Source organism: Opisthocomus hoazin, chromosome 7, assembly GCF_030867145.1.
Source record: "Opisthocomus hoazin isolate bOpiHoa1 chromosome 7, bOpiHoa1.hap1, whole genome shotgun sequence".
In the NCBI taxonomy this organism is placed as follows: Eukaryota; Metazoa; Chordata; class Aves; order Opisthocomiformes; family Opisthocomidae; genus Opisthocomus; species Opisthocomus hoazin.
The window spans coordinates 22,616,839-22,639,149 of NC_134420.1; the positions used below are offsets into that span (position 1 = coordinate 22,616,839).

At 38.9% G+C, this 22,311-nt stretch overlaps 1 protein-coding gene across 2 annotated transcripts; it reads left to right on the top strand.

The window, feature by feature from the left end:
* Positions 1-714: 714 nt before the first annotated feature.
* COPB1 (coat protein complex I subunit beta 1) lies at positions 715-21,916 on the top strand. 2 transcript variants are annotated; one of them, XM_075425825.1, is made up of 22 exons: positions 715-853; positions 3,727-3,878; positions 4,602-4,831; positions 5,584-5,753; positions 6,405-6,519; positions 7,122-7,214; positions 7,744-7,881; positions 8,919-9,038; positions 9,473-9,580; positions 9,674-9,820; positions 10,253-10,398; positions 11,107-11,203; positions 11,781-11,941; positions 12,609-12,729; positions 13,094-13,321; positions 13,500-13,679; positions 14,744-14,888; positions 17,222-17,341; positions 17,785-17,930; positions 19,259-19,348; positions 20,126-20,281; positions 21,575-21,916. In XM_075425825.1, exons 2-22 carry the CDS (start codon positions 3,788-3,790, stop codon positions 21,632-21,634), a joined length of 2,862 nt encoding a protein of 953 aa, XP_075281940.1. In that variant the 5' UTR covers positions 715-853; positions 3,727-3,787; the 3' UTR covers positions 21,635-21,916. The 2 variants fall into 2 exon arrangements, with proteins under 2 accessions (XP_075281940.1, XP_075281941.1); XM_075425826.1 differs by lacking the exons at positions 17,222-17,341; positions 17,785-17,930; positions 19,259-19,348; positions 20,126-20,281; positions 21,575-21,916 and adding an exon at positions 15,068-17,205.
* The last annotated feature ends 395 nt before the right edge of the window (positions 21,917-22,311 follow it).

A 22,311-nucleotide genomic window follows, 5' to 3' on the forward strand; every position in this document is an offset into this window, starting at 1 on the left:
CAACACACTGAAAAAGGATAAGAAACAAGTTTTTTGGGTGGGCTCACGTAGGGGCTTGATAGCCTGCGCAATGTACTTTTAAAAAAAAAAATACTAAAAACTTGCATCTTGTATTTATTAATTAATAAAGCATGGGGCTGTTTTGAACAGGCTTTAAACACTGTGTGGAATCCATTTTAGTGATTCAGTCATGAAAATAATGCTGATGGCAGGGCTGTGCATTTGGTTTTAAGCACTAGACAAAGCTGCTTTTAATTTTTTTTCTATTCTATTGTTATTTTTTCCCTATTATTTTTTTTGCTATCTTTTTCCCTCCCCTGTTATTTTTGTTTGTTCTTATTTTTCCCTATTATCTTTCCATGGATTTTACTCCCCTATTATTTTTCTATTCCCCCCTCAATTTATTCCCCTCATTTATTTTTTCCCACTTCAATTTTTTTCTTTTCAGCTCCCCCCCCCCCCCCCCCCCCGTACTGTTTTTAGGGAAGGCGCCCCGAAGGTTACTGCCCCCACCCTCCTGCCTGCCCGGGCAACGGCTCTGACGTTGCCTCTCACGGAGTTTTGACGTCAGAGGCAGAAGACCACACCCCCTTCTCCCCGTTGCCCCTCCTCCCGCCCTCGTGGCGGTCCGGCGCGCGCTTTTCCCCCAGCCCGCACGGCAACGCGAAAGGGGCGGGCCCCGCCCCTTTCGCGTTGCCGTGCGGGCGAGAGGCGTGTCCCGCTCAGGCCGCCGTACTATCGATGTGGCCAGAGGAGGGAGCGGCTCCACGTCAGCCATTGCCGGAGCGGGATCGCCGCGGCTGGAGATCCGTACCCGGCTCGATTCGACCGGACCGGACGGCCGCGCCACCGGGTACGGAGCCTTGCGCCTGGGGAGCAGCGGCTTCGCCGGGGCTGGGGGGCGCGCGGGGCCGTGGAGGCCGCGGCGGGGCCACCGCCTCGGCGGGGCGCGTAGGCCCGAGGCCTTACGGCCGCGCCGACGGCTTCCTGGTGACTCCCTCAGCGGAGTCCCCTGCCCGCTAACGGGGCCGTGGGCCTGCGGGGGGGTTAGGCGTGGCTGGGCGCCTTCGTGGCGCGGCCTCCCGGCGAGGTGTCGCGGTGTGGGAGGTCTGAATGGCTGTGGGGCAACGGCGGCACCTGTGTGTTTTAACTCGTAGCTAAATGCATCAGGCATTTTGAGCAAAAAGTAATCACCTGGAGAACTGAGAAATGTCCCTAAACAGGGTATTACATTTACCCGGTTTTTTTTCATAAACGTGTTTACGTTATACGTTCTAGGTCGTGCGTCAGTGAAATGATGCTTTCTCAAGAGTTTTGGTTCGTAAGCTGCCTCAGTTCGTGAGGCTCCCCAAGGATATAGCTGGAGAGCAGGCCTGGCTTTTTGTCTTTCTGTGTTGTGTGAACTGTATAACTTTCAACGTCCTTATGCAGGTACTCAGAAGTCTCATTGCTGAAGTAGAGCGGCACCTACTTCTGCGTCTGTGGGCATCCGCTGGAAGATTAAACTGTGATTTCAAAGCTTGGTGCCTTTCAAGGAGGAAGGCTTGGTGGTGGTTCTCCCTGCTGAGTCTCCCAGCTGTGCATTTTGGGAGAGTTGTTTTATACTGCTGCTTTTTAGAGCCTAAAATACACTGCACGTTTTTGCGCTTTGGAGGCCTGTTTGGCTGCGATTTTTTGAGAGAATTTCTGCAGTTGGGATCTTTATATCAGTAAAGATACCAGGTGTACTTTTCACACAGATCTACTTTGTGGTCTGTTTAGTTATTGGAGATGAAGACACTAGTTGCAGGTCTTTGAGGCAGGAGTTCTGGGTTAGGGTATGGAAAAAGCGTACAAAAAGCTGCTGCTGAGGCAAGAAAACAGTCGTATTTCTAAAAATGAGCTGGAGTCATTATGTGGATATTTGTAAACTACACGTTTGAAGGATCTGATCCTTGAAAATACAGAATTCGTGACAGAAAGGAGGGGGTCTTTTTTAAAATGTATTCGAATGATTTTTTTTTTTTTAGTAGTTGGTGTACTGTTTTAATTGTGTTGTTTTCTTGCGTAGAAAGAGGCTACAGCCCAAGTTAGCACAACTTGCCTGCTCACTGTTCAGCCTGAGGTTCTCTAGGTGTCTGTTTGATGAGAAAAGGGACTTTGGGCGTAGTACCAACTTGTGTAGCATCTCAGCTGTTCATTCAAATGCTACAACTCCATGTCCCACCTTCCCTCTGAACTAGCAGAGTGGGGCAGTGCTTTTAACCGGGCTGGGAATGGGTGTTTGTAGGTCTGTTGGATTTTTTCTTAGTGCTTGAAAAATAAAGTAGGAGTGGAGAGTTTACAGGGTTTGCATCTCAGAAGTTGTCTGCACAGATATAAGAGGTGATGTAGGGTAGGAGCTGCTGTCCTCTGACAATAATTTCTTGAACTGGCACGTTAGTAAAAGGTCTCTGTCTTGGAGATGTAGCCCTGCTCAAGATCATCAGACTTAGAGGAAATGTGATCTGCAGTGGAAGCACAGCACCGAGTTGGAAGAGTTTAGTGTTTTCATCTTTTGTGTAAATCATGACCTTTGGTAGGGATCATATTATTGAGTTCTGTTGGCTCTTTTATTAATTACCAATAATAATTATATAAAACAAGTGTGTGCTTTTACACAATATTTGACCGATGTGTAGTATCGTAATTTAAAGGAAAAAGGCATCTTCCTTATTTTAATGATTTCTTAAACTCAGTCTAAGACTACAAGAAAATTAATAGCAATAAAAGCACAAAGTAGGTTTTCTGTAAGTTTTTTGACACATTTTCTGTAGAAAATGCAAAATTGCTCATGTAAGAGTAAATAACAATTTTTTTACTGTGCTTATCAATATGGTATCATACTGTTAACTGAGCAAGCTCAAACTTGAGCATTTTTTGTTACTTAAGAAATGGAATAAAAGGTTTGATTTGATTGTAGATGTCTATTATATAAGGAGGAGAAAAGCATGAGAATGAGGACGGAGCTTAATCGTTAATTTTCTTTTCTCAGATGTCAGCCACACAGCAGCTGTGATAGATCTGTAGCTTTCTCATACTTTTAACCAGAAAGATAATTGCTTTCCTCGCTAGTGTCTAGCGGAGCAGTTAGACAGTGGGGCTGAGCTGGTGTGAGGATCCTTGGCAGGTAAAAGAGCAGTCCTGCTTTCCTCTCCACCATGTTGTCTTTTCTCCTGTCCTTGGTTTCTAGTCTGTTGGAGCTCGTGCTCATCTTCAAAACTTATTTCATAAGCTGATTCAACTTGTTAAACCTGTCAAAAACTCTTCCCTTTGTTTTTTTCAGTGAAGTTTTTCAGCTGATTTTGCAGCTTGGGTTAGTTCACGTGGAGGGGCAGAGGACTGCAGGGAGGGTAATGGGAAGTGTATAGACAGGATCAGGGGATGAGTAGATGAGGGAAAAGCTGCTGCATCTGTTCAGCTGCAGTCAGGTGCCCATACGCTTTTGTTGTCTCTGACTGTGCCTAAGTTTTGGAAAGGTTTCTTTAATTTACTTTTTTTTTTTCTCTTTGGGAAATTTCATGTTCTTCATTCTTTGGTACTCACAGGAATGTTTTAGCATAACAGAAAATTGAGAAGGCTTTTGAATGTGGCTTCTCAGGAAATCCAGCGATCCCTTCAAATCACTGACAGTTATGAAAACATTTTTGTGTTGTTTATTAATAAAATGTGTTAACTTTGAGATGGCTTTGTTTGCTTGTTTTTTAGGTTGCCTGATATTTGTGTCAAAATAATTCTTCCATTGAGAAAACTTTTGTAACCAAGAATCATGACAGCTGCAGAGAATGTGTGTTACACATTAATCAATGTTCCGATGGATTCAGAACCCCCTTCTGAAATCAGCTTAAAAAATGACCTAGGCAAGTAATAGACAATGAGTTGAAGGGTAATCTATCCTACCTGAATTATTGTCGCATTCTCTTATTGTGCCTTTCCTAGAATATTGTTTAAATTTTATAAACTCAAACCAGTCAATGGGATGTTTGTTCTGTTGATTTTTGAAATATGTACATTCCTCTGTTTGCTGTTTTTTGAGAAACTTCATGATCTGTATCTTACATGTTTTGGTTTTGTTTTTTTTCCCCTTGGTCTGTGCAAAACTTTGAAATCCATTTCTGTCTTTCTGTCTGAAGCAATATCTGTTTGGGCTCAGACAGATTTAAGTAATGCAGTGATAAGCAACAGGTTGTCTTATCACTTGTTCAGTGCACTGCAGTATCTTGCTGGCAGAAATGGCAGTGTTAGTATTTAGTATACATATGACATCAGAGTGCATTGTAATATCCTGATATAAAAGGCTGTTTAAATTGAAGCATTTGAACTCGGTTAATTCCAATATGTTGATCCTAGAATTAAGTCTGAACTCTGTGCTTATTCTTTAAATATCTCTTGCTTCCTCCTTATACTTCTAGTATAAGTAAGGGTATGAATTTTATTGGTACGCGATATTGCACTCCTTCAGAGGGGATCTGTATCTTCTAACACTGAAGATCAGTATTCCTGTTAAACTAACTGCGACATGTTAGCCTTCCAGATTTCATAATTACTGTGATTTATTCTCTTGATTTTTCTATCCTCTCTAGAAAAAGGAGATGTCAAGTTGAAGACAGAGGCCTTGAAGAAAGTAATCATTATGATTCTGAATGGTGAAAAACTACCTGGGCTTCTGATGACCATTATACGTTTTGTACTGCCTCTCCAAGATCATACTATCAAAAAACTGCTGCTTGTGTTTTGGGAGATAGTGCCAAAGACCACTCCAGATGGCAGGCTTTTGCAAGAAATGATCCTTGTATGCGATGCGTACAGAAAGGTAGCCCATTATTTCTTTCATTGCTAATGTTCCTATACTGGATCTTCATAGAAAGTGAATCATTTTGTGTTATTTAATATATATAAAAATGGCTTATGCTCAGCATTTCCTTCCTGACTGTTTTGTTTCAGTGCTTCAGAGCTCGATAGTTCTAGATAACCAGCAGACCTACTACCAAGGAATTTTTATGTGTTCTTTTATGGTTATGACTTAACAAAAGTTTAGTGCTTTTGATTTCCAAGTCAGTGAGCCTCAAATACAAGGGGTGACCTAGTTACCATCTTCGTAATGTCTTGGGACAAGCCAAGGTACATAGAAGAACACTATTTTTGAAATAACTTCGTTGTGGTCTATTTGGGACACTCCTTCACAAAGCTAATAAGGTCCTTCAGCTTCTTTGGGAATGGGTCAGAAGCAGATGAATTGATAATACCCTAGAGGTTAGTATCCAGTGTGCAGGAATGCCTGCAGGGTGTGCTTTCACAGCCCTAGTAACCAGAGAAAAATCGCATACAGTGCAGAAAAATGTAATTAGTAAAACTTACAAAGACTGCACAGAAATAAGCGTTTTTAAATATGGTGGAACAGCAGTGTTTTAAGAAGGTATTTAACGAGAAGACAGTGAGGTGTCATTGTGGAACTTGTACCGTGGGAGAGCTCAGTGTGGGAGAAGACTAGCAAGTGCATTCGTCTGAGCTTAACAATTAGGTTGAAGAGTCTGGCATTTCAAATATGTTTCTGGTTGATTTTAGGATCTTCAGCACCCAAATGAATTTATCCGGGGCTCTACCCTCCGTTTTCTTTGTAAGCTGAAAGAAGCAGAACTGTTGGAGCCTTTAATGCCAGCCATTCGTGCATGTCTAGAACATCGCCACAGTTACGTGCGCAGAAATGCAGTTCTCGCGATTTACACGATTTATAGGTAAATGCCAGAAGCTATTTAAAGTTGGGGATACAAAAGACCAAGGCTAGCTTTAGTGATCTGCATAGTTCGTGAGATCTCATAAACGTTGATCAATCACTGGTGTGGTGTTTGAGGTTTTGTTTGTTTGTTTGCTTTTAATCCTCTATCCACTGGACTTTTTTGGAAAAGCAAAATGTATTGCTGCTGCTTTCTCAAGTATGACTGAGGTCCTTTTATTGCAGGTTAATCTGTATGGGCAAATGCCTTTCTTAGTCAACTAAACGTCATTAATAGTAATCATTGTTCACACCGTAAATATAGAAGAATCCTTGTAGGAATATGCATATATAAATTTATTTGAAGCAAGACATTCCTCATGTGCTGCAGTTATGCACTAAACATTATTGCAGCTGTTACTTCAGCAGTGTGGCTGAATGTTACTATTACACAGAAGTTATCGATGGGCTAATGTCTTAGCTGTCGTGGTAACAAACAATTTTTTAAAAATCCTGGAGTCTGTTAACAGTTTCAGATAGCTATGCCAAAGCTATGTATTACCATTTTATGCTTTTTGAATTTTTGTAGATGCTTGTCTTTAGGATATGCACTTAAGCCTTAGGTTCTACTCCTTACCAGTAGTTCTTTTAATTATGATTTTTTTTTTTTAAGGAATTTCGAACATCTTATACCTGATGCTCCTGAATTGATCCATGATTTCTTGGTGAATGAGAAAGATGCAAGCTGCAAAAGAAATGCATTTATGATGCTAATTCATGCAGATCAGGTAAGGATACTTGTCATCGAACTCGTTTGGTTTAAATACTTCAGAATGTTCTGGGTCACTAGCTAGTAGTTTGTTGGTAGTATAAACTATTTATATTCATTAAAAAACATATATGGTAGCATTAACCTATTTGTGGAATATTTGGTGACTGAAAGACTTCAAGTAGGTCTTTAGTGCCGTCTTCATTTTAAAGGAGCATTGCTGTGTTTGTTGAAGACATAGGTTGGTGCTGAAAACTGTCATTAGTTTTGCCAAGTGAGCTTAACCGGACTGAGAAGTGCTCCATTACCTACCGTCTTATAGCTTTTGTGGTCATGTGAGAAAGAAATGGCAGTTTCTGTTTAGTGTTTTGTATTATTTGCTCTACAATGATTTGCAATTGCCTTTTGTGCCTGGTTACCATTTCTTTTGTCTCTCTTTTTGCCGTCTGTAGAGAATGGATTTATTTGCTCTTCAGGTTTACAGTGTTTTTGTAAATTGTTTTCAATTTCAAGTTGAAGGGTTAAATATGTGAGGTTTGTGTTTTGGTTTTTCCAAAGTGTTTTGATTTAAAATATAGCTGAGTGAGCAAACTCAGAATAATTTATCTTTTATTTGTATAGGACCGAGCTTTGGATTATTTGAGTACCTGTATTGACCAAGTCCAGACATTTGGTGACATACTGCAGTTGGTTATTGTTGAACTCATTTATAAGGTAAAAGGGAAATGTTGTGGCACATTTAAAAGAAAAGTACATGTTAAATTGTGTTAGACTCCTCTTTAAAGGGAATAGAATGTTGCTGGAAGGGTCGTTATAGGTAGCATTTAGTCCACGTCAGGAACATGTCATTGTTTACTAGAGCTGAACAAGATTTGTCTCTTGAAACAATAAACAGCTCCAGTGTGCACAGTATAGGGCAATATGGTTTGCTGTGATGTGGGCTGTGTATTGTCAGACTGTTCTTCACAGACATGAGCAGGGCACAGAAGCTAGCAGAGGCTATGCCCTTCCTTTGGATCTGAGATTTTAAGACCTTGTAGCATTGCATAGAATTGTCAATAATAACTTTTTAATAGCTTTTGTAATTGGATTTTTACAACTGCGAATGACACTTCTTATCCTCAGAAAAGGTTGTCACCTTTTGCTTCATTTTGTCTGTGTTGTAAAACAGTGGAGCAGTTAAGCTGTACAGTTGCTGTTTTCTTTGTTCTTTATGTGCCAACTATGCATTGTTCTTATCTAGGTCTGTCATGCGAATCCGTCGGAGAGAGCTCGGTTTATTCGCTGCATCTACAACTTACTGCAGTCATCGAGCCCCGCAGTGAAGTATGAAGCTGCGGGTACTCTAGTTACGCTCTCCAGCGCACCAACAGCAATCAAGGTAGAAAAGTGATGTTTTCAGATGTTTCAGTAGGTTTTAGTGCACTGGAATGAATACTATATGCTGTATGTTGGTTGATAGTTTGAAAGAGCAAAAGCTTTAGTAATACAGACTGTTTAACACTTCACATGTGAACGCTGTCTCAAAATATCTCTTAACGTTGGTCACAAAAAAAAGACTGAGACTGTGTTTTTCAGACCTGCAGCTAGTGGACGTCATGTCACTTAGGTAGTGGACAAGCTTGAATACTGTGCAGACTGTTGTACAGCAGTTGGTACCAACCTGCAGTCATCTTGGCGTTCTTAGCAAAGCAGACTAAAGCTGAAGATTTGCAGAGATTGAATGGCGTATAATTTACTCAGAAGTATTACTCTTTTCGGACCAGGGTGGAAACACTAAGCAGTGAACATTTACGTTGATTACTGGTTGACCTTGGATTCCTAGATTTATGTTTGTACAGCAGGTTATTTGAAATCACACAGAAATTTTGAACTTGTGTGGAAATTTCAAAAACAGGATATGCAAGTCTAGATTTAGAGTAAAAGGATTGTAAGTAGGAGTAGTTTGAAAAGCTCAGGAGGACTGCTAATTCCAACATTTCTTGCTTTAGCATAGTCATTTTTGATGAGTAGGAAAATTGTTCATAGGAGCTGTCATTTAAACCCTATCTAGACAGGCTAACGCTGGCAGCTATTTTCAGTTGGGTTTTGTGCCCAGTTCTGTACTTAAGAGCTGGACCAAAGCGTGCCAGGTAATTTATCTCTTTATGACTTTCTCTGAACTTGCAATCAAGTCTGTGTATTGCAAGCTGATGCCATTGTGAACCTTCCTGTGTATTTTTTGTAACACTGTGGTGGAATCAATGTTTACAGTGGACCAGAAAATTTTAGAGACTGTTCTTGGGTTAATTTCTGTGCCAACTCTTTGAGTAGTTGCTTTAATTGTCACGCAGAAGGTGTCTTTTCCTGAATTTCTCTCAGAATTTTGCCAGTTTCTCTTCATTTCTTAAAAAATGTTTTTGATCCTTTTAATTTTAGGCAGCTGCCCAATGCTACATAGATTTGATTATTAAAGAAAGTGATAATAACGTGAAACTGATTGTTTTGGATCGGTTGATTGAATTAAAGGAGCATCCCTCCCATGAACGAGTGTTACAGGTATGTGAACTGTCTCTTTTCTTGCAAGCTTATTGAAGGGTTTTCTTTCCTAAACACAACTTTTGGGTGGTGTCATGTATGGAAAAATGTACTTCTGAAATTTAGATCTTCTGTTGAAACCGTATTGGATGGACTTTTATATTTACAACTTGCTGCTTTTGTTGTCTGTGTAAGGAGTAAGAATGGCAAATGCTGTCTTGATTGTAAGACTGAATGATGTCGCTTGCATGGTAGACTTTTATGTAAATGCAGAATGTCAATGAAGTGAACACTGTGAAGTTCCTAATGCCTAGGATATCTTGCTTGTTTGTGAGTATATTATATATTATGTATCCAAAAAGTCTTTGAAAATAATTGAGGACTGAAAATCAGAATTGTATGAAAAGGAAGTAATTTAAAGCAACAGAGTAGTTAACGTTTTGTTATTGATTCAGGATCTAGTTATGGACATCCTCAGAGTGTTGAGTACCCCAGATCTAGAAGTGCGCAAAAAAACCCTTCAACTAGCTCTGGATCTTGTCTCTTCAAGAAATGTGGAGGAGGTAAAATATGTATTACTTTCGTTTCATTACACTGTTTTTTATTCTTTGGAAAAAAATGTGACTTTCTTTATTTTTATTTGATCTTTTCTGCAGCTTGTGATTGTTCTGAAGAAGGAAGTGATTAAAACTAATAATGTGACAGAGCATGAAGATACAGACAAGTATAGACAGCTGCTTGTTCGTACATTGCATTCCTGTAGTGTTCGGTTTCCAGATATGGCTGCAAATGTTATTCCAGTGGTATGCAAATGTTTAATTGTATTATCATTAAATATGTTCTAGTTATACCCAAAACATGGACAATAACTGAAGCTGAGGTGTTTCTAATAGTGGCCTCGCGCAAAGCAATACTATTTTTAATCCCTGAGGAAATATAGGACTTTTGATGCTGTAGTTACTTGTCTTCTGAGACTTTAATAAGAACATGAGCTGAAGAGTAGCTTCACTTAAAAGTGCAGTGATTTGTGTCGTTAGAAAGACAATTTTGGATTATGATAATTGGTAATCAACTGGAATGTACTTAAGGTTGTTTGACTTCAGCTTCATTTAACAGGAGATATATACATACACACACATATATGCCGTTTTGTTTTTCTGAGTGTAGAGGGAGAATACTATTGTACAAACTTAGCTGTGCTGCTGTTTGTGCTCGTGTTCACTCTTTTGTGCTAGCTGATGGAGTTCCTCAGTGATAATAATGAAGCGGCAGCTGCTGATGTCTTGGAGTTTGTACGGGAAGCCATCCAGCGATTTGATAACCTCAGACCTCTTATTGTTGAGAAGATGCTTGAAGTCTTTCACGCTATTAAATCTGTCAAGTAAGTCCAAAATATGATACCAACCAGACATTGGAGCAGCCTCTGGCTCAGTTGCATTGAATGTATATTGTCGTTAAATATGTACCAAAATCCTTGCAACCCACACAGAAGAATAACTGAAGCTGAGATGTTTTGGGGGTACCTGATTTGTAGATAGAGCTTCCTTCTTGCCTGCCGGTACAAAAGATATGTTGGGTGCTTGTTGCCTTGAATGAAGAAAATAAATTCAAATTTTGTTTTTGTGATGCAGTTGATAATTGTATTTCCACTTGCTAGAGGGTAGCATTGTTGATGAAGTCCAATTATAAAGTGATGTATTTGTTAAAAATAGACTTACTGTGGGATTATTGCAGCAGGAATTTGCGCTTGTAGGCACTGGAAGAACTGTACATTTATTAGAAAAGCCAGTGTAACACAGACTGGGCTTTGCAATCTGCAAAGCTGCTTTAGTAGCTTTCAGGCTCTAAAAACTTGGTTTTCTGATGGATCTGTGAAGGTGAAGTCATGTGAGAGCTTCTGGGTATCAGGACACCGCTCTGCTGTTCTTCCAATACACAGGAAACTCTGAATCCTATTGTTGATATCTGTCAGTCGCATCCTCTTGAATTTGTCAAGGCTGGCCTTTACCACCTGACCGTAAATAGCTTCCCTTGATGCTAATTTGAGTATATTGTGAAAGCGTGGGTTAAATTACTGTTCTTGTCTTAGGATTTATCGAGGAGCTTTATGGATCCTTGGAGAGTATTGCAGCACAAAGGAAGATATACAAAGTGTAATGACAGAAGTTCGCAGATCACTTGGAGAGGTGTGTTTACATTGTTAGGCTAGCTCTTTGTGGTTTTACTTACTATTATGCAGTGTGTTTCCTAAAAAAAAGATATTTTAAAAAAATCAGGAAAGATGCAACAGGGTTTTGAGCACTTGTGGTATGTGCATAAGAAATCTGAATTAAAAACTAGTTAGGGTTTTGCATTTGTTGCTAGGGGTTTTTTTAAGCAGCATGCTTGAAGCTAGCATATACTGAGAATAAGTGATATCTGTTAAGAGGGGAAATGAGAAATTCCTTATTTCAGGAAATTATGGCAGCTTTAAGATACAATTTAATTATATCCACCAACAAAGGAAGAGTGCTTTAAGTCTGGGTTGTTCTGAGAGGGATCTAAGACAATCTGTGCGAAGTGAACTTTATGTATGGGTAGGAGGCTTCTGTATTTATTTCAACATCTGTCTGTCTCCTCGAATTGTCTCAAAACTGTTGCACTGTAACTGACCTTTAGCTTATAAAACATTGACAATGCAGATAATTTTTATTAAAGCCTTCTGCAGAACAAATAATAGCTTTTTTATATTAATTGTAACAATTGTTTCCTGTTTGTTTCTAGATCCCAATAGTAGAATCTGAAATCAAGAAAGAAGCTGGTGAGCTAAAACCTGAAGAAGAGGTATCTGTGGGTCCAGCCCAAAAACTGGTGACAGAAATGGGCACTTATGCAACACAGAGTGCTCTCAGTAGCTCTCGACCTGCTAAAAAGGAAGAAGACAGGTATTTAAAATTTCACACTAGGCCAGGAGTGACTTGTTTTTTTCTAAGTGGTATTCTCTCTCATACAGATTTAGTGTTTGAGACAATTTCCTGGTTTGAAGTATTATCCCAAGTAGATGGTGTCTGATGGGAGGTTGCCTAATTTCTTAGCATTCATAATCAAAGCTTACTGCATATCAGAAAGGACATTATTAATTATGTTATCCTAAATTCTAGTTGATTCTTTGTAAGTTATACATAAAGTCTTCTCACAGTTTTAATTGGATACAGACATGTTGCATTTAAGAAAAAAAAAGTTTTACTTTAATATCACCTTGCACTATTTAATACTTGCTATAGTTTATTTCATTGGTAGCTAGAACAGTTGCTGTATCTCCTTAATTACTGCAGATGGGATACTTCATCTTGACTAGTCATTATCATCTCAGAACTACAATGAAAGTATTATACATTACACTTTTCACTCCCTATTCTGTGTGGAAATGGCTGTGTGACTGGTGAATATGTCTGTATCTGGAAAATTACTTCTAGAGGGAAAAAAAACCCCAAAACTTCTGAGACCTTTCAAGTTTGTTTTGTTTATATGGTATGGATGTTAAGGTATGAAGTAAATAGGCTAAAGAGAGTTGTCTAAAACTATTTTTCTGATTATCATTTTTCTTTGCAGACCTCCGTTACGAGGATTCCTGCTTGATGGCGATTTCTTTGTTGCAGCTTCCCTCGCTACAACTTTAACTAAGATTGCTTTACGATATGTGTCACTAGTTCAGGAAAAGAAGAAACAAAATGTAAGTCATCTACTGTGTTTTCACTGCAGTTGCAAGGAAAACCTGGTTGTTGCCTCCTTTCATTTAAACAGATCCAGAATGGGTTAAGTCCAAAGTGAAGTGCTGGTTACGTGATTAGACAGTAATGATTATTTGGGTCACTAACAGGGCCTACTGCTTTCCAGCCAGACTATCTAGACAGTTGCTAGATAATGCTGTTTGGTGTCTAGATAACGGGTACTACAACATAAGTAATGTGTTCAGAGAGTTTATGATTTGATTAATGTGTGCCTTGTAGTAAATAAGTCAGAAATAAACGTTTCTGTAAAGCGATGTAAAATGCAGTAACCTCCTTCCATTCCCTTTCCTTTGCCCTCTTTCTCAGTCCTTTATTGCCGAAGCTATGCTGCTGATGGCCACTATTCTCCATTTGGGAAAGTCCTCTCTTCCTAAGAAGCCGATTACAGATGATGATGTGGATCGTATTTCCTTGTGTCTGAAAGTTTTGTCAGAATGCTCTCCTCTCATGAATGATATTTTCAACAAAGAATGCAGGCAGTCCCTCTCTCATATGCTGTCAGCCAAGCTAGAAGAGGAGAAACTTTCCCAGAAGGTGAGCTGTTATAAGCGTGTAACCATAAACGCTTGGAATTTTTTACGGCTGTTCACATCCGACCACGTCCTAGAAATGTCACCGTGTAACTATGTGTAAGTCAGCCATTACTTGACTGTGTCTCTGCACTAAGGAGTGGAATTCCTGGTGAGTTCTTGAATATTTCTCTTGCCTGCAGAAAGAATCTGAGAAGAGGAATGTGACGGTTCAGCCAGACGATCCCATTTCCTTCATGCAACTTACTGCTAAAAATGAAATGAGCTCAAAAGAAGACCAGTTTCAGCTTAGCCTTCTTGCAGCAATGGGAAACACACAGAGGAAAGAGGCTGCTGACCCTCTTGCATCCAAACTTAATAAGGTAATGTGAAAGTCTACACTTTGTGCTGCTTACGCACAGGATTAGCTTTGGGAATTGCAGGCTGGAACTGATGAACCAGACTATGCTGCTTGATTGGAAAGACCCAGGTATTTCCTGGTTAGAATCGGGAGAAAGAGAAAAACCCCTGTGCTTAAAGCTGTTACCTGCTTCATTTGGGGAGCAAAGAATAAGGAGGAGACTTGGAGAGTGCTGAGCTGGTGAGATATGGAGAAATTAAGATTGTTTGCTGGTCTGAAGAGCCCAATAAGGTTTGCAGGAAAGAGAGCAGGGATGTCACAAGTGATTAAGAACCCCTTTCTTTCTTTGGATGCCATATCCTATTGCCAAGTGCGGTACATCCTTGTTTCACTCGTTATACCTTTTTTTTGCTGCTGGTTACCAGGACCTGCAGAGAAGGTCCAAAGAGAACAAATCTCCTGATTCGTTCATTAGTTAGAATAAAAAAACCAGGGTTTTATTCTTTAAAATTCTGGGTGAATTGTTTTTACTGTTTAAAGTTACCTTTTCATTTTAAGTCAGAATTTCTTTGTCCTGCTGATCTTTTTAAAAATAAATGGCATTAACAGTCCCTGTTTCAGGAACTTATGTAAATTCAGTTCAGAATAATTTCATCTGGAAAGGTTTTATAATTGTGGTGTGTATACAACAGGACATGTGAAGGAAGGATGCGCTTAAAATTTATTTGTATTAGTAATACGCACAGTCACTGTGTGTTTAGCTATATCGAGGAAATATGTTTTGGAATACTTGTGATGTTTAGGAAATCTACAGTTTGTGCATAGTTTCTTTAGATACTATTTTCTAGACAGAACTTGTGGTGATTGTTTGCAGTATTTTTTTCCAATTTTTTTTTTTCTTCTTACTGGTTAGTTCTGTGAAATTGGTAAAAGCTCTGTGCACACCTGCTTGATTTGGAGGCTGATATTAAAGAACAATGGAATTAATTGTACTTTATTCTTATTTTGTTGACATTGTTTGACATGATTCCATGTTTTAAACGGGTTTATGAGACGAAAAATACCTTAAACTCTGTTCTTTATCAGGTTACTCAACTGACAGGTTTCTCAGACCCTGTCTATGCAGAAGCGTATGTCCACGTCAATCAGTACGACATTGTGTTGGATGTCCTTGTGGTCAACCAGACCAGTGATACTCTGCAGAACTGCACACTGGAACTAGCCACACTAGGTGAGGAGTACTGGTGGAAACAAAGCAACTGTTGAGCAGCAGTGGGGTGCTGGGCATTGGCACCCACTTATAAAGAGTTTCTGAAACATTTCTAAGTACTCAGAAATTTATGCCAGCTAGTTGTTGTTTTGATAGGATGTATTTGAATGTCTTCAAAAATAATTTTTTTTTTCCAACAGGTGGTATCTACTGGCACTGACAATACTGTCTGACGATATAAACCAGAGTTAGATTTTGAAGTTTTTCATGCTTTTTTCACTAGAAAAATAGCATTCCGTTTCCACTTTTCCTTTTTTTTCTGAGATATTGGTCAGGTTTTTTTGATATACTTGTTCTCCATTGTGCTGTTACCAAAGAGCAAGAGGACAAAATCCAAACTGGTATGGAGCAAGTGTCATTCAACAGAAAGGTATCTGCCCTAGGTGGTGCTTGCACTCAGCCTGAAGTCCGTAAATATTGTGTTTACTCAGCTGAAACCATTCCCTGTACCAAGAGCTGTACCAGAGGCTTCCTTGAACAAATGCTGAGGCTTCAGTAACTTCTTTTAGGGGAGGCACTGGAGCGGATAGTCTGAGAACAGTAACCAGTTTCCTATTTACCTGGACAAGCTGGAGAGTTGGGCCTGTGTGAACCTCATGAGGTTCAACAAGGCCAAGTGCAAGGTCCTACAGCTGGGTCAGGGTAATCCCTGGTATCAATACAGGCTGGGGGATGAAAGGATTGAGAGCAGCCCTGCTGAGAGGGACTTGGGGGTACTGATAGACGAAAGGCTGGACATGAGCCGGCAACGTGCGCTGGCAGCCCAGAGGGCCAACCGTGTCCTGGGCTGCATCAAAAGAAGTGTGGCCAGCAGGTCGAGAGAGGTGATTCTGCCCCTCTACTCTGCTCTGGTGAGACCTCACCTGGAGTACTGCGTTCAGCTCTGGAGCCCTCAGCACAAGAAGGACATGGAACTGTTGGAGCGGGTCCAAAGGAGGGCTACAAAAATGATCCGAGGGCTGGAGCACCTCTCCTGTGAGGACAGGCTGAGAGAGTTGGGCTTGTTCAGCCTGGAGAAGAGAAGGCTGCGGGGAGACCTGATTGCAGCCTTTCAGTACTTAAAGGGAGCCTATAGGAAAGATGGGGACAATCTTTTTAGTAGAGACAACAGTGACAGGACGAGGGGTAATGGTTTTAAACTAAAACAGGGTAGGTTTAGGCTGGATATAAGGAAGAAATTCTTTACAATGAGGGTGGTGAAACACTGGAACGGGTTGCCCAGAGAGGTAGTGGAGGCCCCATCCCTGGAAACATTCAAGACCAGGTTGGACAGGGCTCTGAGCCACCTGATCTAGTTAGCGGTGTCCCTGCTCGCTGCGGGGGCTTGGACTAGATGACCTCTAGGGGTCCCTTCCAACCCAAAACTTCCTATGATTCTATGATTCTATTAGTTGTCTTCTGTTTTGGCAGTCAGGGGTTGAAATATTTTTACAACATACTAGGAGAATTCATGTTACATACTTTTAATAGATGTAAATATGACTGAAGGGAGTAACCTTCCTCCTAATCTTTTGTAAACCATTTGATCAGACTAATAGTGGAGGTAAGTAAAACAATTATATTACGTAATAGATTTTTGTGTATTTTGCTATTCATCAGCTCAGTAAAGCGGAATTCTGTATTTTCCGGTTGGTGTCTTCAGATATGTTACAAAAAATGACTTGATGCATCATTCTTGTGTGTAGAGCTGATGCTGTTCATGCTATGTTCTCAAATTGCACAGTTTGATAGAACGAAGGAGTCTTTTACAATTGGTTGCTAAAGGATTAGGAAAAATACAGCTCTTACTGTTTCCCGGGAGCAGTTATATTTATAATCGAAGTGATACTTTGACCTGTTTAAAAACAGCTTAGTGCATGTAATACTGGATGTTGAACTTTGTTTTTGTGATGATTGGTGGTAGGATTAACTATTACAGTGTTGTCAGTGATTAAAACAGAAGGTAAAATTAACCATTTCCTGATAATGAAAAATTTAATACTAGACTCCATCCTAAGCCCATTTAAGTCAGTTCTTATATTTGTTTTCGGTAGGATTTGGGTGCGCACACTAATATTTTAACTGAGATTTTATTGTAGTGTAAGTTATTTTGTCTTACAGGTAGCAAATGGTAAAAAAACCTAATCAAACAAAAAAGAAATCCAGATCAACTAATGCCTTTATGCTGGTGTTTAGTGTAACTCTATAGACATTAGAATTTAATGACAAGAAAATAAAAAATGTTATTCCAAAAGCTAAACTCATTGTGTAGTGGTAATTTTCCTGGATTCCCATCTCCCAATTTCTTTACACAGGTGACTTGAAACTTGTGGAAAAACCATCTCCTCTGACACTTGCTCCACATGATTTTGCAAACATTAAAGCTAATGTCAAAGTTGCTTCAACAGAAAATGGAATAATTTTTGGTAATATTGGTAAGTAAACAATTCAGTGTGCAAAATTAACATCAATGTGTAGCAATTCTTAACTGCTTAATGAGCTCAAAAATAATTAAAACACTTCATGCTAGAAGAGGAAATTTAACAGTCTACAATTACATGTACTTTGTGATGATTTTATAAAAATTTATATCGCTTTTACTTAAAATTATAGTAAAACATGCTACCTTTAGAATGATTATCAGCAAGATACTTGAACTGGAGTCTCTGAGTTTGAAATGAGCTAGGCAGCCTTGCCTGAAAGACCAGTACACTTAAAGTTCTGTGGCAAGTGGGTGAAGCACTTGAAGAGGACAGAGGTCAGCAAAGAGATTGAGCAAGTGTTGACTGTTGTTAACTGGCACGTGGTAACTGAGCACTCTTATTTAGTGCAGATTCACATTTTTAAACATTAAGGTGGTTTGTGTTTTATATTGCAGTGTATGATGTCTCTGGAGCAGCCAGCGACAGAAACTGTGTGGTTCTCAGTGATATTCACATTGACATCATGGATTATATCCAGCCTGCTTCTTGTACGGACGCGGAGTTCAGACAGATGTGGGCAGAATTTGAGTGGGAAAACAAAGTTAGTTTTATTTTTTGTGTGTTATTTGGGGTTTTTGTTGGTGAGGTATAATTCTGTCTCTTGTTTCTACATCAGTTCTTGTGATACAAACCTCATTCAACATCCGCACTGGATGTAGGCTTCAAGTAACTCATTCTCTTATTGTTGTCTCACCTGTTTCAAGCCTGGTGATGCAAATAACTAGTTTTGTTCTTACGAAAGAGGTGTGGGCATTGAGCCTTACCTCCTGTACGGAAGGTGTCCGAATTGCTTGGTGATCACTGTGTATTTCGGCTCAAAGGTGAGATAGCAATAAGTGTCAGTTTACGCTGAGACTGCGGAGTAAGTCGTACTGCTTAGCCTCTCCAGTTCTGAATTACGTTGTCGGGGTTTTTTTGTTGGTTTTTGTTTTGTTTTGTTTTTTAAATGTAAGAATGTGTGTGGTTGTAAGGGACTTTTTAAAGATCATTTAGTCCACCACCCCCGCCGCCGTGGGCAGGGACATCTTTCACTTTGTTACTTGGCAATGCAGCTGTAGCATACAGAGTGGTTATGGCTGCTGCGCAAGAGCAACAAAATGGTGGGTACACTTAATATTAGAAGGTGCCCAAACTGTTAGTTACAGACCCATTAAAAAAGGGTTTAAGGGAGATAATCTCATGCAACAGAGCAACATAATTTAAAAACAGAGTAGAAACATTAAAACTGGATGGGAGATATTCTACACAAACTGTAGCCTTGTTTGGTCCATCTATTTGTGTATTCACTTGAAAGTGGATTGAAGTTTCCTCAGAGGGGACCTGTAAACTATAAATTTTAATCCATAATATGTGAAGCCTTAGCAATTTGTAAACTATTCCTAAAAGATGTGTTAAAAAGCAGTTCATACAAGACCCACAGTACTCGGTATGAGGAAACTAACGCAGCCCAGAGAGCTTTGTTGATAGAAGGGAAGTACGAAAGGGATTTTATCATTGGTTGAAAGCACGCTTTTGGACTAGATAACATTTTTTTTTTTCTTGTGTTGGCAATAGTCAACTATATTCAGACAAGAAGTATACTATTTGCTGTAAAAAGTCTACATGATCAACGGAGTATCATATTCACCTAATATGTTTTAGGAATCATGGTCACCGCATGGAATTCCCACCCTTTAACAAGTGGATGGTAGGAGGTGAAGCCTTTGTATTAAAGTCACCACATCATGTTATTTTGGGCTAGTTTACTAAATGTGGTGTTCCTCAAGGAAAAATGTAGCGGTAATCTGCTTTATAGAGCCCTGAAGAAGAGATGGTTTCAGAAATGCCTGAGATGCTAATTAAAGTAATTGCCATTTTTTTCCCTTGAAGGTTACAGTGAATACCAATATCATTGATCTAAATGAATACTTACAGCACATACTGAAGTCAACCAATATGAAATGCCTGACTCCAGAGAAGGTGAGCTATTTGCTTGAAGACTTCTAGACACCCTTTTAGCTTGTGTGCTTTGTTTAATTTGTTTAGCATTTGTTACAAATATTATTAGAGACGCTTGTTTGCAATATGAAATAGTACATATGCTTCGAAGTTTTTGAAATGAGTATTCTGAAATGAGTAAAAGCAAGGTAATGTTACCAAAATTTTATGTGTCTCAGTCAGTTTAGCTGTTTCTTGCCCAGCTAGAAAATCAGAATGTCTGTTTTAATTTTTGTAGTAGCTAAGTTGTAGTATAGATTTGATGGAACCATCTGTTTTTATATAGGGGTTTTTTTGTAGCTCTATGTTCCTTCCTTCTCTGTCAAAATTTACCTTTCTTTTGCCAATTTTCCCTTTTTGTTATAAAGCAAAATTTGTATGTATGTACGCGATAGCTATTTGCTTTTAAGATACACTAGCTAATAACTATTTTATGTGTGTATAGTAGCTATTGTACCTATTTTGGCTATTGCTGCTATTTAGCTGCTTTACCAATTTGCTGTTCATTAAATCAGACTATAAAAGGGAATCCTGCCTTGTTTTGATGAATATTGTAGGTTGCATATCTTTCAGTATTAGTTTTAGAAAAAGGGTACCACTGTTTCACATTGCATGATTCTCACAATATATAACATGTTGTGTGCAGAGAAGGAAATTTAAATATTAAATACTGATCTCTGCCTCGCTATACATAGGATGAATTAAAAAGTATTTAAAGGGGTTTGGCCTTTCTAAAGAGTTCAAATGTGCTTTCTGTAGGCACTTTCTGGTTATTGTGGCTTTATGGCAGCCAATCTTTATGCGCGTTCCATATTTGGAGAAGATGCACTTGCAAATGTCAGCATTGAAAAGCCAATTCATCTTGGACCAGAGGCACCTGTCACTGGTCACATACGAATCCGTGCAAAGAGTCAGGTAACGTGGCTTCTATTTGAGCACTGTTTCTCCATGTCACTTTCAAGAACATGTACTGAGCACTCTAAAAAAACTTGCAAAATTTTCCTGTTAATTAGTTTCTATTATTAGGTAAATGGGAAAAATGTTAGGGAACATGAATATAGAAACTTCAGCCTTAGTTCTAAAAAACTATCTGATACACATTTTATGAGGAAAGAGTGGGTCTTTAGTTGGGTGTAATCCTACCCTGAAAGCACACTGTACATCTCCACCAGTGCGTTATCATAAAATAGGCCTTTGAGCCAAGTTTTTCTTATTTTATCCATTGCACAGCAAATAGGATAGTATACTTGATTTGCTTTTAGATAAAGAGCAAATGCTTCCCAAGGTTCCATGATCTGTTTCCTACTGAATTATACATTTCAATTTCATGTAACAAGGAAATTTCATGCATGTAATTGCTGGTCACTGGTTCTTTTTACAGAATCCAAAGTCTTTTAGTAGAATTATTTTGTAAAGGTACATTGATGAGTCTGCTCTGGATTTTAGAACTTCTATCTGCTGACTAAAAAGTCCAAAATTTGGAACTGTTCGATAACAAAACAGCTAGTGTACCAGTAAAAGTATTTTAAACAGCATACAATAAAGAACTGCCTGACAATTTTCACATTCATCACCTAAAACCATTTAGTGTATGCGATGTCACTGTAAAGACTTCAGAGTGGTTTAAATTAATGTTTCTGATATGTTTTCAGTGGCATTTTTACATAAGACTGCATTCAATTATATATGCCAGCTTAGTTTCATCTTGAGATCATTCTGTTGTTGATGAGATAGATTTATTTGTGTGGTTTCTTTTGAGATTTTTTAAGTTCCTATGCAATATTAGTATAGTTCTGTAATAAAATTATTTTCTATAGCTTTATCACATTGAGTGCTAGTATCAGCACCGAGACTTGCAACAGCTGAATTTCAGTAGCTGGACTGACAGTTGTAATTTCTTCAGTGGCAGCATACTTTCAACTGGTGGGACATCAAAAGGCTTACTTATTTTTCTACCTTTTGTATTGATAACACATTTAGCACTTGCTAGCTCAAATTTAAGTGTGATTATTTCAATAGTGTGTAGATCTAGCCTTTACCTAGTGTTAAGAAGGCATGCAATATAATGTATATAAACGAACAGTTAGAGATACTTAATTTCCATGCCACTAACTTAATAGGTTTCTGTATATAGAATTTCCGTTTTAGTGTTCATAAAGTTAGTTTGAAGTATGTGTGTCATGAATGTTGTCTTTCTTTTCCTTACAGGGAATGGCCCTGAGTCTTGGAGATAAGATCAATCTGTCTCAGAAGAAAACAAGTTTATAAATGTTACCTAATGTCTTTTCAGGTCTTTTACAATTTAACCTTAGGTATATGGCTTTTGGGATCCGGAACATATTATATTCTTCAGTGTTCTGTAATTGTAGAAGCCAAGCTTTTGAGCTGAAAGCATTCCAGCAGATAATTTATAGGCTCTCCATGATTGATACTGAGCAAAATTTTAAATGTCCAGGTTTTTTTTTTTTTTTCCTTTGTCCTGGATCTCATGTTTTCTTGGTCTCTAATATATACTGATGCTCATAGTACAATAAATAAATCATGCCAGTACTGTTTTGTCTGTAAATTATAAATGCTGTTGATGAGTATTGAATATCTGGCAGGTGTATCTTTGATACTGTAAGAAAGTGGGACTGTGTAATAGGTTAAGTGCTTACAGTAATGACTAGGCCTGAATTGTGTGAATGTGTGGTCATGACTTAAAATACTCTGGTATACCTAGGAGAATATACGTATTTGACAACTAAATCAAAGGCTGTATGTTCTAGGTGGCTGGTTTAGTAGTGCAATCACTTGGCACAGACAAGCTTGTAGTGTCAGAAAAGAGATTGTCAAAATTCAGCTCTTTCCAGCAAATAGTAGAACCTTAAACTTTGTTTCTGAAATGCTCTCCAGACAGCATTATCATGAGTAACAGAATATTGCTGCTGGTGTTCTTCTTGGTT

Bases quoted from the DNA above. Each gene is read 5' to 3' on its own strand.
- COPB1 (XM_075425825.1), top strand. From the start codon at position 3,788: ATGACAGCTGCAGAGAATGTGTGTTACACATTAATCAATGTTCCGATG. The intron at 5,754-6,404 runs GTAAATGCCAGA...TTTTTTTTTAAG, and splicing joins GCGATTTACACGATTTATAG to GAATTTCGAACATCTTATAC. The intron at 11,204-11,780 runs GTGTGTTTACAT...GTTTGTTTCTAG, and splicing joins TTCGCAGATCACTTGGAGAG to ATCCCAATAGTAGAATCTGA.